This window comes from Aythya fuligula, chromosome 13 (assembly GCF_009819795.1).
Source record: "Aythya fuligula isolate bAytFul2 chromosome 13, bAytFul2.pri, whole genome shotgun sequence".
NCBI classification, from domain to species: Eukaryota; Metazoa; Chordata; class Aves; order Anseriformes; family Anatidae; genus Aythya; species Aythya fuligula.
The window spans coordinates 1,227,808-1,246,151 of record NC_045571.1 but is presented as its reverse complement, the minus strand read 5'-3'; the positions used below and the strand labels follow the sequence as shown (position 1 = coordinate 1,246,151).

Below are 18,344 nucleotides of genomic sequence, written 5' to 3'. Positions count from 1 at the left end.
AACCAAACTCCTCCAACACTCGACAGGATGTTTGATCTCTGTTTGATTTTAGTTGTTAGACTTGACCTCAAGACATAATTACTTTTTTTTCTTCCTCTTCTTTTTCAACTAAGAACTTAATTATGTCTTTGGAAGAAGCTGTGAGCAAAGGACAATGCATAGTTACTGCAGCACAGCAGCAGACTTGGAGCCAGATTCTGCCTCTCAGATCTAACTACCCTCTTTGTGCTGCGGTGAATAACAGGTGCCAGCCTCTGCCCAGTGCAGAGAGGATCTCCTGGGGCACACCTTGGGTGGTTGGGCCACGGCATCTCCTGCAAGCCATGGTATTTCAGAGCCTCCACATGTATCCAGACAGGCTGTGGATTCTGCCCTTCACCACACATGTTCAGACACCCTCACTCCCTCTGGCTGGGTTACTGTATGGCTCTAATAAGAATGATTTTAACAGTGCATATGTGGTTTATATTTATTTTCAGGAGAACTCACAGATTACAAAGACAGATGGTCAACATTCAGCATTTAATTAGGTAACACTAAGGCTCAAAGAGACTGCTACCTTGCAGAACAGGTTTTTTTATGAAATCCGTTCTGTTTTTCACATGAATACTCCATAAAATGTCTGTACCAGTAGTACAGATGCGAATTTTGGCCTTTAAAATATTGCATTATTAACTACATCAGGTCTGGATAAGTATTATCTCTGAAGGTACATCTGTTAGCTCTGAAAATACAGAGATAGTTATTTAAATCTTTGGATTTCTTTTTGGTTATCATATCTCATGTATTTTTTATTTTAAAAGTGTGTCAGTTTGGTTTTCAACTGTGCTTATCAATCAGAAACCCAAGGCTTGGATGATATGGCCAGACTGATTACCACGTGTAAAGAAACCATTTGAAAGGATATCTTTCAGACTTGGCAGTCACAATTACTTTACGAGGATCTTGCAAGTGCGAAAAAGCTCTATGTGTTTTTTTCTTTCCCATCCTCTGACTGCCTCCTTTCTATCCTAGTTCACACACATTTAGCCCTGTCCAGAGAGGTTGCTGAACTTATTACAATAGCAAAGATGTGTTGTTAAAATGGCAGGATTAAAGCTGTGACCTCCGCGGTTCACTTTACCTAATCAATTGACTTCTGTATGATTTTATGCTTAAGTAACTGTACAGTGCATACTTTTTAAGGGTCTTGCAGAATAAAAATCTTAAATGGAAAGGTCATAGTCAGTCATCTATTCTGCTTACCTTGCCAGGGCCAAGTTGTTCATCACAGTTACATTTTAAAGTACTTCATCCTGCAGTTTTCCTGTTATGCAGTTTATATTTTCTGTTGTTGAAATTGATTGCCAGATCTTTTAACTCATTTTCACTTGCTTCTGCACGATGCTTAGTATTACCTGCCAAAAAAAAAATAGGGAGGAAATTCACAAGTTAGTCAGGATTAGATGGATTCTGGCTGAAGGCATAAAATGTTCAGTGAAATATTGCAAACCTGAAGCTATGCAAAGCTCTGCTGATTGACCTGCCTCTGGGTCAGTCTGCTGGTGCATAAAAGCCCTCGTGCACTCCTCCTCCTCCCCCTTCACTTTCCATCCAGCAAGGGTATGCAGTGTAGGAATGACTTTGGCGTGCCTTTGTCCTATATTCTCTGTCCTTTCAAAGGTGTCTGCTAGATCACAGGAGTTGATCATTGCATTGTTATTTCTGTAAATTATAAGTTTCTTTTGGTACCTACCAGAAAGAAACCAACCTTCATACCTACCACGATCAAAGGAGCTTTATGGAGTGTTCTTGCCTACCCAGAAGGACGTCAGCTTGCCAACATTACAGTGTTTTCCAACCCCCTGGAACAAAGGATGGTGGGACAACATTATGTGAGGATTTTGTAGTGGAAAGGAGAAATATTCTGTGCATGGGATACACCATGCAAATAAGCACAAGAGAAAGGGACAAATGGATTTGCTGCTGTTGCCAATAAAAAGGACCTTGGATAGTAGGTGAGATATGTGTGTCCCAGAGTTCAGCTTTAGGAAGATGAAATGTTTGCATGGGATGCTGATGCTGATGGAGTGGGGAGCAGGTGAAGGTGTAAGGAGTTGGAGCAGTCTAGCTGGGAAGGAAAACAAAGGAGCAGCAGGATGTACCTAGAGACACTGTCTTTCCTTGGTGACTTGGTTATTAGAAGAAATATGCAGTAAATCAGGAGCAAAAATACCATCTTATACTCTGTTTGAATGAGTAAGCCAATAATGAAAGGGATTTAATGCTTGCTGTTGACGAATCCTTGAGTACTGCTGGGAAAAAAGATGTAGCATCAATAGCAGCCCTTATCCTGGATAAGGTTCTAGTGATACCTTCTGAAAACTTAAAGCGAGTTATATTTTAGAAATAAAATTGTTAAGCACTTAATATGCCATAATTGGCCCAATAGGATGTGTGTTAGAAAGCTTGCAATGTAGGGCAGAAAGAACTATGCTGAACTTTGAAAATGTATGTAAAGGGGATTGGACCAGTTCTCAGTGGAAATGAGCAGACTTTTAGGAGCCCTTAGTTAAAGGAGGAAAAAAAGAAGAAAGAAAAAAAAAAAAGCACAATGGAAGAGTTTTCTGGGGAAAAAAGGTAGAAATCTAGTTTAAAGATGTCACTTAAAGATCAGTCCTGATACCATCACTGAAACAAATGGCTTTGAATGCTAAGAGGTATAAATTAGAAGGCAGGTAACTGGGGGTGAGATGAAGGATGACCTAGTTGAAAAGACGAAAGCTTTTCTTTCTCTGCTAGTTCCTCACATTTTTAATTCTTAATTGCAATTAACAACCATTTTAAAGTCATGTCACTGTATTAGTATAAAATGCATACAATTTTTGGATAGAGGCCACTGTTAGCATGTTCTGATTAATGCTGTAAACATTGTATTTTAAAGAGTGGAACTTTTGCATGGTGTGAATTTCCTACTCTTTAAATAGAACAGAAATGAGTAGGTTAACGGAAATGCTAGAAGAGACATCTAACTTTATCTCAGTATCTAAATCAATGTGGGAAACAGGAATTAATCAGTTTTCCTTTAAGTGCAGAACTGCCAGCCCTGGCGCTTCCAGAAAGTATATAAAACAGTCTGTAGGCATGTATGCATTTTATATTAATAATAAATCTATGTACAATCAGGCATTTTAACATCAATCTTAATCTAACAAGATTTCTTTTTTATCAATTGAACTGCTATTTTAATTGACTTCTAAAAATGAAGCAAAGCTGTTGTTAAAATCAATGAGCATGATGCATAGTAATATACTGATTGGAATTCAGCTCTGCTCCCTCCTGTCTCTTGCATAACTTAGAGGAACTTGGTGTTGGATGCTATCCAGGTTTTATAACTGAGTATCTACAAAATTGAAAACTTGAATGCTTGGCCAGTCTTACTTGTTTTTACCTTTTTTTTTTTTTTTAAATAACAAAAATGGAAGCAAATCATTGGCCTCAATTCAAGTCAGAAGTCCTGTAGATATAGGCTTTGACAGCTTTGTTTATTATCATATTTAGCAAATTATCTCCTTTTATTTACCAGCCTTGTAGCAAGTTCTAATGATAGGGTCAAATCCTCAGCCACTGTGTATCAGTTTACATTGACTCAAGTCAAAACACAGACAGGGAAATATACAATCAGCTCATCTGATTTCACATTTTAGACAGTTTACATTTGAGAATGAAAGTCAAGCGAAGTGCACATTTATGTGTTTATTTACATCTGCAAAATTTCTGGCCATAAAAGCAATGGAAGTAGAGCCAAAGAGTGTTTAAAATAAATAATAGATATATCTTTTTATGAACTACTAAAATTATTATTGAAGTCAGCTGAATTTTCTCCCTATTTTTGTCAGCTGAAATTTTGAACCAATATTGCTTTCAGAACCAGTTTTTACTGGCTTGTAACTGAGCACATGAGCTCCAGTCTCTCACAGGGGCTCCTTACTGACTTGCATGTACATTGGAGGAGCCATCTCTAAGAAGCCACTGGGATTTGAAATCAGCATTTCAATGACAGCATTGAAATGCAGCCTGCTACCCATGTGTCATTGCATCTTGTCTTAAGAAGGGTGCTAAATTGAACTTAAATCTAATATAAGAAAGTAAACAAATGAGACATAAAATATGGAATATAAAGGAAATAATGATGTCCCCAAAAACCTTATTTTAACTGTGTGAGCCTTTAAATACTGCTGCTATCCTCTTTACTGCTAATTCTGCCTCTGTGTGATTTTCATTCATATTCGTTATCTCATTCCTGAAAATTAGATTGCAAGCAATTTGTATTCAAGACTTTCTTTTCTCCTAGCTGTATACTATGGCAATAATAATAATAGCAATAAGAACATTAAATATGTACATAGACAGTAAATGAATATGAGGCAGGGTGTATCTTCTGCTTGCTTCTGAGTTATTTTACCACCAAGAGGACTGATTTTTTTTGTTGTTTTGTTTTGTTTTTTCAGAAATTGCAATAAGTTTGCAAGGAAATATATTATCATAAACTAATCCATCAGACTGTATACAAGCAAATATAGTTGAGCTGAACATCACATTTTACTTGGGCTCCTTAAGTATCATTAGAGCATAAATTGTAATAGTTACAGCAGTCTACAGGGGTATGTAGGTATTTTACAGCTATTGTAAATGTATTAGAGTTAGACATGTATGTATATAAAACCGCAGGAATGGTAGTTGAAGAAAGAACACCTGCTTCTTCTAGATTTTCAGATTATTTTGTATCTAAAAACAGAAAGAGGAAAGAAAAAAAATGTTCTTTCTAATCACAACCACCATATGATCACAGCTTGAATTATTAAACAGGTATTCTTAACCATTTACTTTACTGCTATGCCTCCAGGTCTCAGGAAGGAGCAAGCACTGTGTTGTACAGCGCTAACACCTGAACTAACATCATTTCTGCTGTAAGGAATGTATTAATTGGAATAGACTAATACAAGTGATTAGATAAAACTCAGTCCATTAATACAATGAGCACATTGGGCATTGATCTGAAAAAGACAAGTCAGTGAACAATGTTTTATGGCTTTCTAAATTATAGCTTGGATTTAAATGGAGTTTAAGAGTGACTGCCCAGTGACTGAATGATAAAAGCACTGGGTAAGCATATTTTGTCTTCAGAAATATGGCTCAGCTTTGAGCTTCATTTCTAATCGAAAATTTTGGACCACAAGCACTAGCAGGTCGAAGCAGTCAACCTGTTCCCTTGCCAAAGGACACGATGAGGTTAGCAAATGCTGCAGGTCCCAAATATGCTCCGAGACCTGCAGCAAGGAGTACGGCTGGCAGCAGGCACTTCTGCCACTGCCTTTCACAAGCTCTGGGAGTAGGCTGCTTTTGGGAAGAAGTGTGAGGACACTGGTGAGTAGGGTTTTTGGGAGCTCCAAGCACAGCTCTTCCCTCTTCGGCATCAGTATGCGACCTAGCATGGGCTATCCCACAGCAGCAGCTGACCTATTGATATTAATGGAGCCTAAGAGAGAGAAGGTGAGTTAGGATTAATTCTGTTAATTTTGGGGTTTAACTACACATCTTTGACTGGAATCAAACAGTCTGTCTATAGATCACTTTTGAGAAAAAAGAAGAAAATCTTAGGAAAAGAAGAGTGGCAATGAAAGTTTAGTGTGTGGATATAGAAAGCATCCAGCTATATGATGCAACACTGAATGCAAACAACATTTTGTTTCTTGGTCCTCCTGTTTCCCATCTGAATGTTCTTCTATGTATGAATGTTCTCCTTTAGTATGCCCTAAATTCTCAGTCCTACTGTTAAGTCATTGCATATTTTGATTAGAGCTGACACAGAAATGTTTCTGTCATATGTAATTAAGGTACATTGTCTTCTTACCTTCCTGTATCTTGTGTTTAGGCCCACAATAGAAATCTGCTCTCCATTGATTTCGATCATGTAACCAGAACAGGAAAGATTTATGATGATCATCGAAAATTCACTCTTCGGATTATGTATGACCAGACAGGCCGCCCAGTTTTGTGGTCACCCATCAGCAAATACAATGAGGTCAATATCACTTATTCACACTCTGGATTAGTGACCTACATCCAAAGAGGAACCTGGACTGAGAAAATGGAGTATGATCCAAGTGGGAACATAATTTCCAGAACATGGGCAGATGGCAAAATATGGAGTTACACGTATTTAGAAAAGGTAAGTCATTTTAGAAGTAGATTATTTTACCAAGGCAAGAATATTTGTTCTTTATGCAGATACTAAGAGATACTATATTGTGAGTTATGTTATGATGCTATATCATAAGATTATATAAGATTATATCATAAGAGTATATAAGATTTATAGAAAATGCATACAATTACAATAACCAGAGAAAAATGTGTCTGGAGGTGCTTAGACCTATAGTCATCACTTCAAACCTGTCATAATTTAATTCTGAAGAAAGTTATTAGCAGCTCAGATCTGTTCAATCGGTAGGTAAGAAGACTTCTTTGTCCCACTCCAAGTGCAAGTGAACAAAGGACACTCCCAACTACTGAAAAATGTTTTGCCATTCTTTAGTAAATAAAAGTAGTCAAAGAAATAAGTCATCAAAACGGAACTGTTTCATCCCCCAAAACACACTTCTTTTAAGCCAAAATTATGCACCAGTGAGTGCAAGCTAGCACTTGTTCGGTGCTATGCTGTAAGAAATGGACTAATCCTTCGAGGAGACAAATTACTTTAGTATTTATGATGCCCATTTGGGGGAAAACCCATAAACTAATATGAAATGAGTTATTGCCCTGCTTTTATAGTGACTTCATGTCTAAATTACCTGAGTGTTCTAATTTTCAGTTATGTGTGTGGTCATGAAATGACAGCATAAATGCTGTACAGTCTCAGAAACAGCATCTCATTTGTCTGTACAAGCATCTCATTTGTTATTTTGTCTCTCAAATCCAAAAAGCCAATCTGTATTTTAAAGCTTCCAGAACTAAGTGTGAAATTATATTCAAACAGTGTCCTTCAAAACTTTTTTTTTTTAAATAGCAACATCTGTGACTATCCATTATACCCTGAGTTTGCAGAACATTTTTCTGAACCTGTTAACCACAGGGAAAGTATAGGAGGGGGTAGGTGAGGTAAAACTGATAGAGGGTGTTACACACAAGGAATCCAGTGACTTTGAAGTTAGTTCGATATATAAAAGTTCCAAATGTGTACTTTTAAGATAAACTTTGCTATACTTATTTTGAATGTATTTAAGCCTGATCCTCAAAAAAAAATTAAATCTAACCCAGAAAAAAAAATGTGATGCATAAAAATATGATTCCTTCCTTGTCTGCATGCAGTATGGTTCTTTCACTTGTTAACAAGATTGGCAAACCCTGGAAGCTTCAGAAGTTTAGTTCAGATAAGTTTGTCAGGGCTCCTTTTGTCTGTATGCTCTTCTTCAAATTGCAAGTAAACAGGCATTTAGCACAGCTTTCAAATATTTGGCAACGTGCCTTTTGGAATCTTTTATTTTTTCTTCGGGCCTAATGGACCGTAATTTTGGAAAGATGTATGCTTTTTATCTTTCCAACCACTTTGCTTGCTCATAGTTTATGATGAGCTTATAAATAAAGTCATATGATTTAAACCTGTCATTCTGGAATTCTGCACAAGTGGACAAATCCTGATCTTGTAGGAGCAAATGACAAAAGACTACTGGCTCAGGTAGCAGCAGGCTTGACTTATACTGTAACTTGTCACTAAATTATTGAAAGCCATACACACTATAGACATAATCTCCCAGCTATTTAATGTGCTTTCCTCACAATTTGTTACTTGTGCCAAAGAAAGATGAATTCACTGTCAAAATTAGACATTGAGATATCATTTTGTAGCCCATTAAAGTCAATAGCTCGTTGTGTTAATTATGTAATGTTGTCTGAAACCTCATAAGACCCAATAATTCCTTTTATCAAAAAATCAATTATATAGTTCGCTTCCAACTCCTAGTTATTTACTTTTCCATTTATTACCACTTGATGAGTTAATTGTATGTCTTCTAAAAGCTCTCCTTCCAGGGTTAGTCCCAGTAAGTTTTCAAGAGCCCTGTAATGGTAGTACTGGAATTAATTCTCACTGATGACATTGGGCTTCTCTTGATTTGGTCGCTCTCCTCAATTAGCTGATGGCGTTATAAAACCTGAATACTTCCAGTTTACATCCCAAATCCTGCTGTTTACCTCCAGACAAACTCGCTGAGCAGCTGTGTGCGTGTGTTGGACAGAAATGACATCTAGTGGCCGTGCCCAGCAGTTGCGTGTTCCCAGGAGAGCCCCCAGTTCTTGGCACTGGCTTTGGTGTCGTCGCATCAGTCATTACGTGGCTGATCAGGCTTTGGCTGTTCTTATAACATGGATGTTTTACCAGCTCCCCTCTGAAATCCTCTAAAATGATTAGGATCCAATTTGTGCAGATAGTGCAAAAATCTATTGTAATATTATCAGGATGAATAGGGAATTAATTTTGTTTTCTCTTTATAGTGTCCCTAATAGGCTAGATAGGACAGTAAGTCTCCAACCCTTCTACTGTCTAGCCTTTTACTATCCTGGACAAAAGTGGAAAAGCCACAAAGTGCTGTAAAATGGCACACAGGGGCACTAAAATTATATTAGAGATGTTTCTGATCTTGTTATTCATACTCTGTCAATGGCAGACAGTTTAAAAATAGGCCCGGGAGCAGTATATAGAGAGCAGCATCACATCAGTGCTAGGAGAGAGTTCAGCCCATGGTTTACTGCAGTCTGGGGACTGTTGACTGAAGGTGAAGCTAAAATGAACTCCATGTGTGTTAGAAGTGCTTGGCAGACCAGCAGTAAAGCGATCAGAAAAAAGCTTGGTGTCTAGGTCTGTTGGCACACATTGGGATGTGTTGGGGCTCCTGGGCTGGCAAGCAGGTGGTGGGTGCCCATCAGCAAGGGCAGGAGGGCACACACCTTACAAGTCGGGGGGCAAGAGAGTCTGGTCTGGGCTTAGCTGTTTTCTCTCCTCTGAATGAGCACTCTGGTTATTTGTCAGAGCACAGTGCCTTACAAACAAAGTTACTTAACACATCACAGGGCTGAGCTCTTGGTATTTTCTTCCCACAGAGGAGTTTGGAGGTAAAAAGGAAAAAATAATTTTTTTTAAAAAAAGCCTTTTTCCTGATTTCTTTTCCCAATGCTCTGTGAAAAAGCACAATCACACATTCCTTGTAAAACTTTGTTTTGCATGGTGTCTCAGTTCAGAAAAGACCAACAAATTTGCTTACAGGGCCATGAGCTCAGAACTGCTCAGAATATACTCTCCATTTGAGATCAGGCACTGGAGCAAGGATGCGCAGCGCTCTGAAACATCCAGGCCACTCACCAGGGCTGCAGGAAGGCTACAAAGTTCTCCCATACATTTTCACTCTGTGCTTTCATTCTGCTTGTTTCAACAGTGACTGTTCACCAGCAGCGTTGTATGCTGCATGCTGTGACCTTGCACGGGACTGGTGGAGAGGTTTACAGAACCCAAACAGAAACACTTGCAAAGAAAAATGCTTGCTTGCCATGCTTGCATACTCATTTGCCAAAAAAAAAAAAAAAAAAAAAAAAAAAAAGGGGGGGAAAGAAAAACATATTTCATTGACTGGCCACAATTAACCAACCTGGGGCAAAATATCTAGTACCTGTGTAGAAAATTTATTCTTTTTAAACATTAAAAAACAGAGAGAGAACCTTCTCTAAGCACAGGGATACTGGGGCCTCTGGGGTGGTCTTTCATAGAAGACATACAGAAGAAGGGGTAGGTCTGTGCTAGAGCTATGCAGAATACCAATAAAAGCTAAACACCACATACACACCACTGTATGGTTTGCCTTTCCACCTCCTGTAGAAACATCTGTTGGTACAGATGCTCTACCTGTGATTGAAGAAGTGGTTCCCTCTGTTTTAGCTTCCTGGGAGGATGACCTAAATATTTCAAAGCAACATGGCAAGTCAGCATGAGGCTGAAATGCCACTGAGAGCCACATCTGCCTTCTAGTTTGGGGGTCCTTACCTCTAGCCTTATTATCATTCTCCTTCTGCTTTATGCCACTTTGCGTTGCTGGCCAGGTCTGCTGAAGCTGAAAGCTTTACCCGCAGTTACACAGACAGTAAGAGCAACCTACAAGAGTGGGTGGTTGTTTCAGCATTTCCTTAATCTTCAGGCACTCACCAGATGAATGAATAATAATTTGCTTGATCAACCACTTACACTGCCCTTCCTGTTTGATTGCAGTCCGTGATGCTCCTGTTGCACAGCCAGCGCCGCTACATCTTCGAGTACGACCAGTCAGACTACCTGCTTTCGGTCACCATGCCCAGCATGGTGCGCCATGCCTTGCAGACCATGCTGTCTGTTGGGTACTACCGCAACATCTACACCCCACCGGACAGCACTGCAGCTTTCATCCAGGACATCACCAGAGACGGACGGCTCCTGCAAACATTGTATCCCGGGACAGGTCGCAGGGTCCTTTACAAGTACACCAAGCAATCCCGGCTTTCCGAGATCCTTTACGATACTACTCAGGTCACATTTACCTATGAGGAATCTTCTGGGGTTATTAAAACCATACACTTAATGCATGATGGGTTCATCTGTACCATCAGATACAGGCAAACAGGTTTGTGTAACTATAACTACTTTGCTAAAGTTTTTGGTTCTGATCCTGCACGTACCTGGCATGAAATTCCATTATTTTTATGTCTTCTTATTTTTTATGTTTCAATAGAAAAAAATGTGTATATATGTCTATGTCTGAGTCCATGGGCATATATAGCTGTCCCGTTTGAAATACAGTTTTCTTTTTACTGCTTGGTTTGGAATAGCGATTACAATGTTTGATTGTTTTTATTCCACTGTGTGGATATTTGCTAAATACTAAATCAAGTTGGTTTATTGTTTGTGTTTGTAAGTTTCCCTGTTTATACCAAAATGTAACATAAATTCAAAAGGACTATTTATATAAGGAAATCACCATGTAAAATAAATTCAGTTTAGAATTATCTTGTAACTAAAAAGGAATCATAATTATGAATAAAATAGCATTCATTTAAACAAATGTTAATAAAATACAAATATTTTGTAGAGCAAACATTAATAAAGGTTTGTGAGAGAATAATCAAACATACTCTTAGTTAATGTACTGTCTGAGACAGTCAAGTAGCAATGAGGCAAGGGTATATTTGAGTTCATAGCTTTTCTGTGCTTATTCTGTGAAGTGTACTATGGACATAATTCATTTCTTTTCTTGCTTTTCCTCTTTCCTCTGTTTCTTGTGGACAGGTCCACTTATCAGTCGCCAGATCTTCAGGTTTAGTGAAGAAGGGCTTGTAAATGCCAGATTTGACTACAGCTACAACAATTTCCGTGTCACAAGTATGCAGGCCATGATAAATGAGACACCTCTGCCCATTGATCTGTACCGTTACGTTGATGTCTCTGGCAGGACAGAACAATTTGGGAAATTCAGTGTGATTAATTATGATTTAAACCAAGTTATAACCACCACTGTGATGAAACATACGAAAATTTTTAGTGCCAACGGTCAGGTGATCGAAGTACAGTATGAAATTCTAAAGTCTATTGCCTACTGGATGACCATTCAGTATGATAATATGGGTCGTATGGTGATCTGCGATACACGCGTAGGTGTGGATGCCAATATAACTAGGTATTTTTACGAGTATGATGCTGATGGTCAACTTCAGACTGTGTCTGTGAATGATAAAACCCAGTGGCGCTACAGCTATGACCTTAATGGCAACATAAATTTGCTGAGCCATGGAAACAGCGCACGCCTCACTCCTCTGAGATACGATCTTAGAGATCGCATTACCAGACTTGGAGAAATTCAATATAAAATGGATGAAGATGGTTTTCTCAGGCAAAGAGGCAATGAGATCTTTGAGTACAACTCTAATGGTCTGTTGAACAAAGCATACAACAAAGTGTCTGGCTGGACTGTGCAATACTGCTATGATGGTCTTGGAAGACGAGTTGCAAGTAAATCAAGCCTGGGACAACACCTACAGTTCTTTTATGCTGATCTCTCCAACCCAATACGAGTTACTCACTTGTACAATCATACTAGCTCAGAAATAACATCCCTATATTATGATCTTCAAGGTCATCTCATTGCAATGGAATTAAGCAGTGGGGAAGAATATTATGTTGCTTGTGATAACACTGGAACACCACTAGCAGTGTTTAGCAGTCGGGGACAAGTTATAAAAGAAATTTTGTACACACCATATGGAGAGATCTACCAGGACACTAATCCAGATTTCCAGGTTATCATTGGTTTTCATGGAGGGCTCTATGATTCTCTCACTAAATTGGTTCATCTGGGCCAGCGGGACTATGATGTCATTGCTGGTCGGTGGAACAACTCAAACCATCACATATGGAAACACCTGAATGCTGTCCCACAACCATTTAATCTCTACTCATTTGAAAATAACTACCCAGTTGGCAGGATCCAAGATGTCGCTAAGTATACAACAGGTAAAAGTAACACATTTCTTACAAAAATACAGGTTTTGGTCAGATTCTGGTATGGATTTAATCCTCCAGAAATCCTTTATATACATCCAAAGTTAGTATTTGGCTCTAGTCTTAGATATATTAAAGTTATTTCTTTGATAGCTAACAACTTACAGAGCTTCATCTGTTTTTATAGTCTTCTGGTAATCAGTAAAATAATTAATAGCTTCATCTGCTTCTTCTCTAAATGCTAAAAATAGGGGAAGAATGGAGGCAGCATAATTCTAATTTTTTTCCATTATAAGTAGGAAGCGGGTACACAATCGATTAGAGTATTGCTATGCTTTGTAATCAGATAATTTGTTTTCTAAAATAAATGCTATAACCAGTACTAAAAACAAAAATTGATGTGAAATCATTATTTCTGAATAGCTTGAATTTCTGTAAACTACACGCACTTTTTCTAGGATTTATATGTCTCATTGCCTGAATATTTATTTATTTTTTTACTTATTTATTTATTTTGTAGATATTGGAAGTTGGCTAGAGCTGTTTGGTTTCCAGTTGCACAATGTACTACCTGGGTTCCCAAAACCGGAGATAGAAGCTTTGGAGACAACATATGAACTTCTACAGCTTCAAACAAAAACCCAAGAGTGGGATCCTGGAAAGGTTAGCATAAACTCTGTTCAACTGCTTCTATTTCTGAAGTGAGCAATTTGGTTAGAAAATGCTGATTAACAAGGAAACAATGTAACTGTTTTTTCAACATGATAGACAAGGCAAATAATAGTCTAACTATGCATTATTTACTGGCATCAGATTCGAGTTTTAAAGAGAAACTTCTAGGAACACAGTGAAGAAACTTCAAAGCAAAATGATAAAACGTTTGTGCACAAATTGAACTGCAAAATTTTATGGAATTAAAGAATTAAAACACCAAGTTTTTGTCTTTGATAGCAAAGAAGCCATAGAGAGCAAAGAAGCCAAAATCACCAAGAGTAGAAACAGCTTTACAAGTCTGTTTCTCTGCATAGCCTTTGCAGGAAAACAGAAACCTTGCTGTGGATTTGAGGGGGAGTCTGTAAAACTCAAACCCCAGAGCTTGTTTTCACTAAGAAGAGACATGCAGCAGCTTACAGGGTCTAGCAATCAATGTGACTGCAACAGGACCAACTATGGATGTTCTGAGAAGGTGTTCATGTTTTGCATTTAACCATAAGAGCATCTGTTAACACAGAGGTATAATTTTACAAAGGAGAGAAAAGATGCCTTCCTCTAATGTAGTCAGGAAAAGGAAGTATAAATAGTTGTGAGTTCACATCAGCAGCGTATAGTGCGCTTCTTTTCCCATTCAGAGATGACTGCACAGTGTGCAGAGGGCTGGAGAGTCAGAGCTGGTTCCAAATTTAGGAGCATGTCCAAGTAAAATTATCACTGAGATATTAAAGGAGCTATTACAAAGGCACAGGAAGATTATTGTGATAGGTATACTGTAAAAAGACAAATAGACAGTTGGAGGGAGATTTCTTTGCCACAATGGAGAGGAAGATCTACAGATCTGATGAACTTCCCTTGTTCCTATTGTTCTAGTGTTCTGAGACCTTCACAGCTTGATTTCCTTAAAGAATTGGCTATAAAACTGTTTCTGCTGTTTTACAGAAGACATAACGAGACACACAGAGACCTAGTGATTTGCCTAGAATCATGTGAGAGAGTACAGTTTTGAATTCAGGTTTCCCCTTGCCTATAAGTTGAAAGTCCAGCCATTAGAGTGACAATTCAAGAAGGGGAGGAAGAAAAAAGGAAGGATAAGAGTGAGAACAGCATTTGTGATAAACATGTTTTCCACTTGTTTTCTAGAAACTAAAGAGTCCAAGAGACAGAAAGTGATAGGTGATTAGAAAGCCTGTGCAAATACCCAGGCTCTGTAGATGCACAAGATGTTTTGTGAAAGAATTGGAGATCCATTTTAAGCAGCTAAGATATTGGTAGGAACTGTGACACACCATGAAGAACTACAAGATTCCTCTCCTGCAAACTTTGTTTGTGTTTTCTTTTCCAGACTATCCTTGGTATTCAGTGTGAGCTACAAAAACAACTCCGAAACTTTATATCCTTGGATCAACTTCCTATGACACCCAGTTATAGTGATGGCAAGTGCTATGAGAGCGTGAAGCAACCAAGGTTTGCAGCTATTCCTTCAGTGTTTGGGAAAGGCATCAAATTTGCTATCAAGGATGGTATAGTGACAGCGGACATTATCGGTGTGGCTAATGAGGACAGCCGGCGCATCGCTGCCATACTCAACAACGCTCACTATCTGGAGAACCTGCACTTCACCATAGAGGGCCGAGACACGCACTACTTTATCAAGTTGGGGTCTCTGGAGGAAGATTTGGCCCTAATTGGCAACACCGGAGGACGACGCATCCTGGAGAATGGCATCAACGTCACAGTGTCACAGATGACTTCCGTGATCAATGGGAGGACTAGACGCTTCGCTGACATACAGCTCCAGCACGGCGCACTGTGCTTTAACGTTCGGTATGGAACAACAGTAGAAGAAGAAAAGAACCATGTCTTAGAGATAGCCAGGCAGAGAGCTGTGACTCAGGCCTGGACTAAGGAGCAGAGACGGCTGCAGGAAGGGGAAGAAGGGATTAGGGCATGGACAGACGGAGAGAAACAGCAGCTTCTAAGCACTGGGCGGGTACAAGGCTATGATGGATATTTTGTTTTGTCTGTGGAGCAGTATCTCGAACTTTCTGACAGTGCCAATAATATTCACTTTATGAGACAGAGTGAAATAGGCAGAAGGTAACAAAGAAAACCTCTGCCTTTGCGTCACCAAAGACTGCCTGTTTTTAAACGTAAAATGGTTTATTGTATTGGTTTTTCTAGATCAGAACTCTGTATATATAAATATAGAGGAAAAAAACATATCCAACTGCCTTTAAATGTGACAGAAGATGGTATTTTAATATTGTTCGTTTAACTCTTTGAGAGATGACAGTGGAGATTTTTAGTTCTTGTGTGGCAGTATTCAAACCTTTCAGAAGCAGAGCTAATAGCTGCATGAGAGCACGAACAGCCCGGGGTGAGAGCACGCATCCAAGCAGGGCAGGTGAGAGCGCAGCGTGCTCTGCCTTCTTCTAAAGAAACACCACTTCTTTTCCGTTGCTGTTGATTTAGTAACTCACCAGTTATTTAAAAGGTTACAGAGCCCAATTCTGTAGCCTGTATTTACTGGGCAGTTTTATCCCATTGAGATCTCCCATAGGTTCAAGGGATTGCATACAAAACCCAGACTGTGTATGGAAACTTTGTCATTGCTCATCAACACTGCACATGTCATTTGTCACAGCTGTGATCTAAGGGATTTTCTAACCTGGAAAACCCAACTTTTATTAGACACAGTTTGTAAGTATTTTTATGGATACAGCTCATAGAGGCTGTATATGAGCTTCGCCTTTGCTAGATTGTGGCCACCTCTCATTCAGTCAGTGAAGAAAACCACGTTGCATCTCTGTTCACACACGGGAGTTTCTCTCCTGGTTCCCTTGGTGTGGGGTTGTGCTGGAGTCCAGCAACACAGTGCAGCTGCAGATCCTCCTGGCGGAGGGGAGCGGGGTCACACTGCAGCGTTGGGGTTCAGCCAGGTACCAGAGATGGCCAAAACAGCCCTGCGAGCACGGTAGTCAACAGGGGTCTCCCCCCTGACATCAGCAGGCTTTGGATTAGGCTTTATCTCAATGCTTTTGGGACAACCTCTGTTATTCAGCTGGGAGGGTTCGCGTGTATGCAATTTGTAGCCGTGCAGGATCAGTCCTGCCTATAGTCATTGGGTCAGGACTCTTCTTCTCACAGATCATTTGGAAGTTATAGTGGTGTTGGGTTTAGGCATCATGTTATTTTCATCTCAAATTGATAATCCCGTTGTATTACTCATTTTGCGGAGTCTGAAGAAGATTGATGGGTTGGAAGTTGATGAACCTGTGTGGATAGTACATATGTTGATAAACGTAGAACATTTTGGGGATGACTCTTCACTTTTCAGCTCAATATCTAGAGCACATAGAAAAGCATTATATTGCATGGGCAGAAATTTTTATTTCCCAAGGTATCGTGCTGCTGGCACAGTTATTTCATAGCAGAGTAGGTGATCCTTCTTTTCGCTTGTCATTTTTAAAAGATCTGATTAGCTTGGGCGGGGGGCGGGCACATGGGGGGGATAGGTAACCACATTTCCTTTACTGACTTTCCAAGGAAGCTAGAAGTCTTGTTATAGAGCCTGTGTATCCGTAACAGTGATGTTATTGCACATTTCTTTCAAAACAGACTTAGTAAATATATTGAAACAATTTCTGCTCAGATTTCCTGAAGCCAACAAAGTGCTTTCTTTGTCTCCCTTTCTTTCCTTTTTCTTTTTTTTTTTTCTCTTGTTTTTGGGCAGGTGGAGCAGACTGTACCAAAGTTAGGGATGAGCCTGAACTGGAACCTGAGACCTGGATCCTCCAGGATTTGGCCTCAGGTCCCAGCCTTGTGCCTCCAGCATCTCTTCCCTGACTCCCTCTGTTCCCCAGGGGAGCCAGACCAGCTTTGGGGGTCTGGGATGTGGCTGGGCGAGAGCCAGACCCAAAACCACCTTCTGCCCACAGCCAGGGGGGCCTGCGGACCAAAACCTGCACATACACACCTTGCTCAGGCTCATCACTAACAATTGTACAGAATTTGGAGCTGATGACATCCAGTTTTGACAGCTCTGATTGCCGCAATTTTCCATAAAAATCATGGAGAATTTGAATACCTCCACGCCAGCCTAAAAATGGACCTTAAAATCCTTGAGCCTCTAATATGCTTTTAATCAATGGAAGAATAATTTATTAATTGTATATAGAGAGTGCATTCATAAACGTGATGATGTATTTTATCACTGATCCAAGATGTCAAATATTAGAGTCTATTTTACTTATATTTTAAGCAATTATACTTTTTTGCAATTCACTAATGACGTATCATTTTCAAACTGCTTTAAATATCCATTATAAACAAATATTTGAAGCTATTAGATTTACCTTGAACTGTGCATTTCTAGTATGTAATACATATTTAGTTAGTTGTGCCTTTAGTTTCTTAAAGTTATATTTGTATTATATGCAGGAAATGCACTTTGTATTACCTAAAGCTGTGTTTTTTAATACTGCCTTGATTACTGTTGTTCTCATATTATGCCAAAAGGTCAAAGAGTGAAATGTGTTTGTCTCTGAAAGTCAATTTGGCATTTTTCCAGTTCCTGGGTGGATATTTTTGAACAATATTTCTTACAAGCATATGGATGTCTAAAAAATTACATGATATTATGTGGCCCTGTTACAAAAGAAAAAAGGGCTTTCATCATAACAGTGTCAGTAATTTAGGAAGCTAAAAATAATGTTGTGTTGAGATGACAGTACTAAAGAAATAGTATTGATAAATGAGCACTGGAGACTGAAGTCATAGCTCCATGTGGGCCAGCCAGCAGTGAGTCGTGAGAACTGTAACTATAGCAAACAGCTTTGGACCATCTTATTCATGAACAACCTCAGATGGAGGCAGGGAATATTTCAGTCTCCATTTTCTTTTTCTAGTAGTTAGAATAATTTCTGAGTGTTGTTGTTTTGTAGTTTCCCTTTTTTGTTATTTTCCTTTTTTGTTTGCTTTTTTACTATTATTATTTTGCACTATAGCCTAGAGATCCAAGTGAGAAAAAGCAAAAAAAAAAAAAAAAAAGGCATGCAAATTTGTATTGTTCTTTAGA

At 39.0% G+C, this 18,344-nt stretch overlaps 1 protein-coding gene across 9 annotated transcripts in view; it reads left to right on the top strand.

The window, feature by feature from the left end:
• The window catches only part of TENM1 (teneurin transmembrane protein 1), a 908,570-nt gene extending 892,515 nt beyond the window's left edge, over positions 1-16,055 (top strand). For all 9 annotated transcript variants that reach the window (XM_032196349.1, XM_032196354.1, XM_032196351.1 and 6 more), the window contains 5 exons: positions 5,915-6,211; positions 10,295-10,682; positions 11,345-12,565; positions 13,074-13,216; positions 14,610-16,055. In XM_032196349.1, the coding sequence (XP_032052240.1) occupies positions 5,915-6,211; positions 10,295-10,682; positions 11,345-12,565; positions 13,074-13,216; positions 14,610-15,368 (2,808 nt within the window). In that variant the 3' untranslated portion in view covers positions 15,369-16,055. The remainder of the gene's footprint in view (positions 1-5,914; positions 6,212-10,294; positions 10,683-11,344; positions 12,566-13,073; positions 13,217-14,609) is intronic.
• The last annotated feature ends 2,289 nt before the right edge of the window (positions 16,056-18,344 follow it).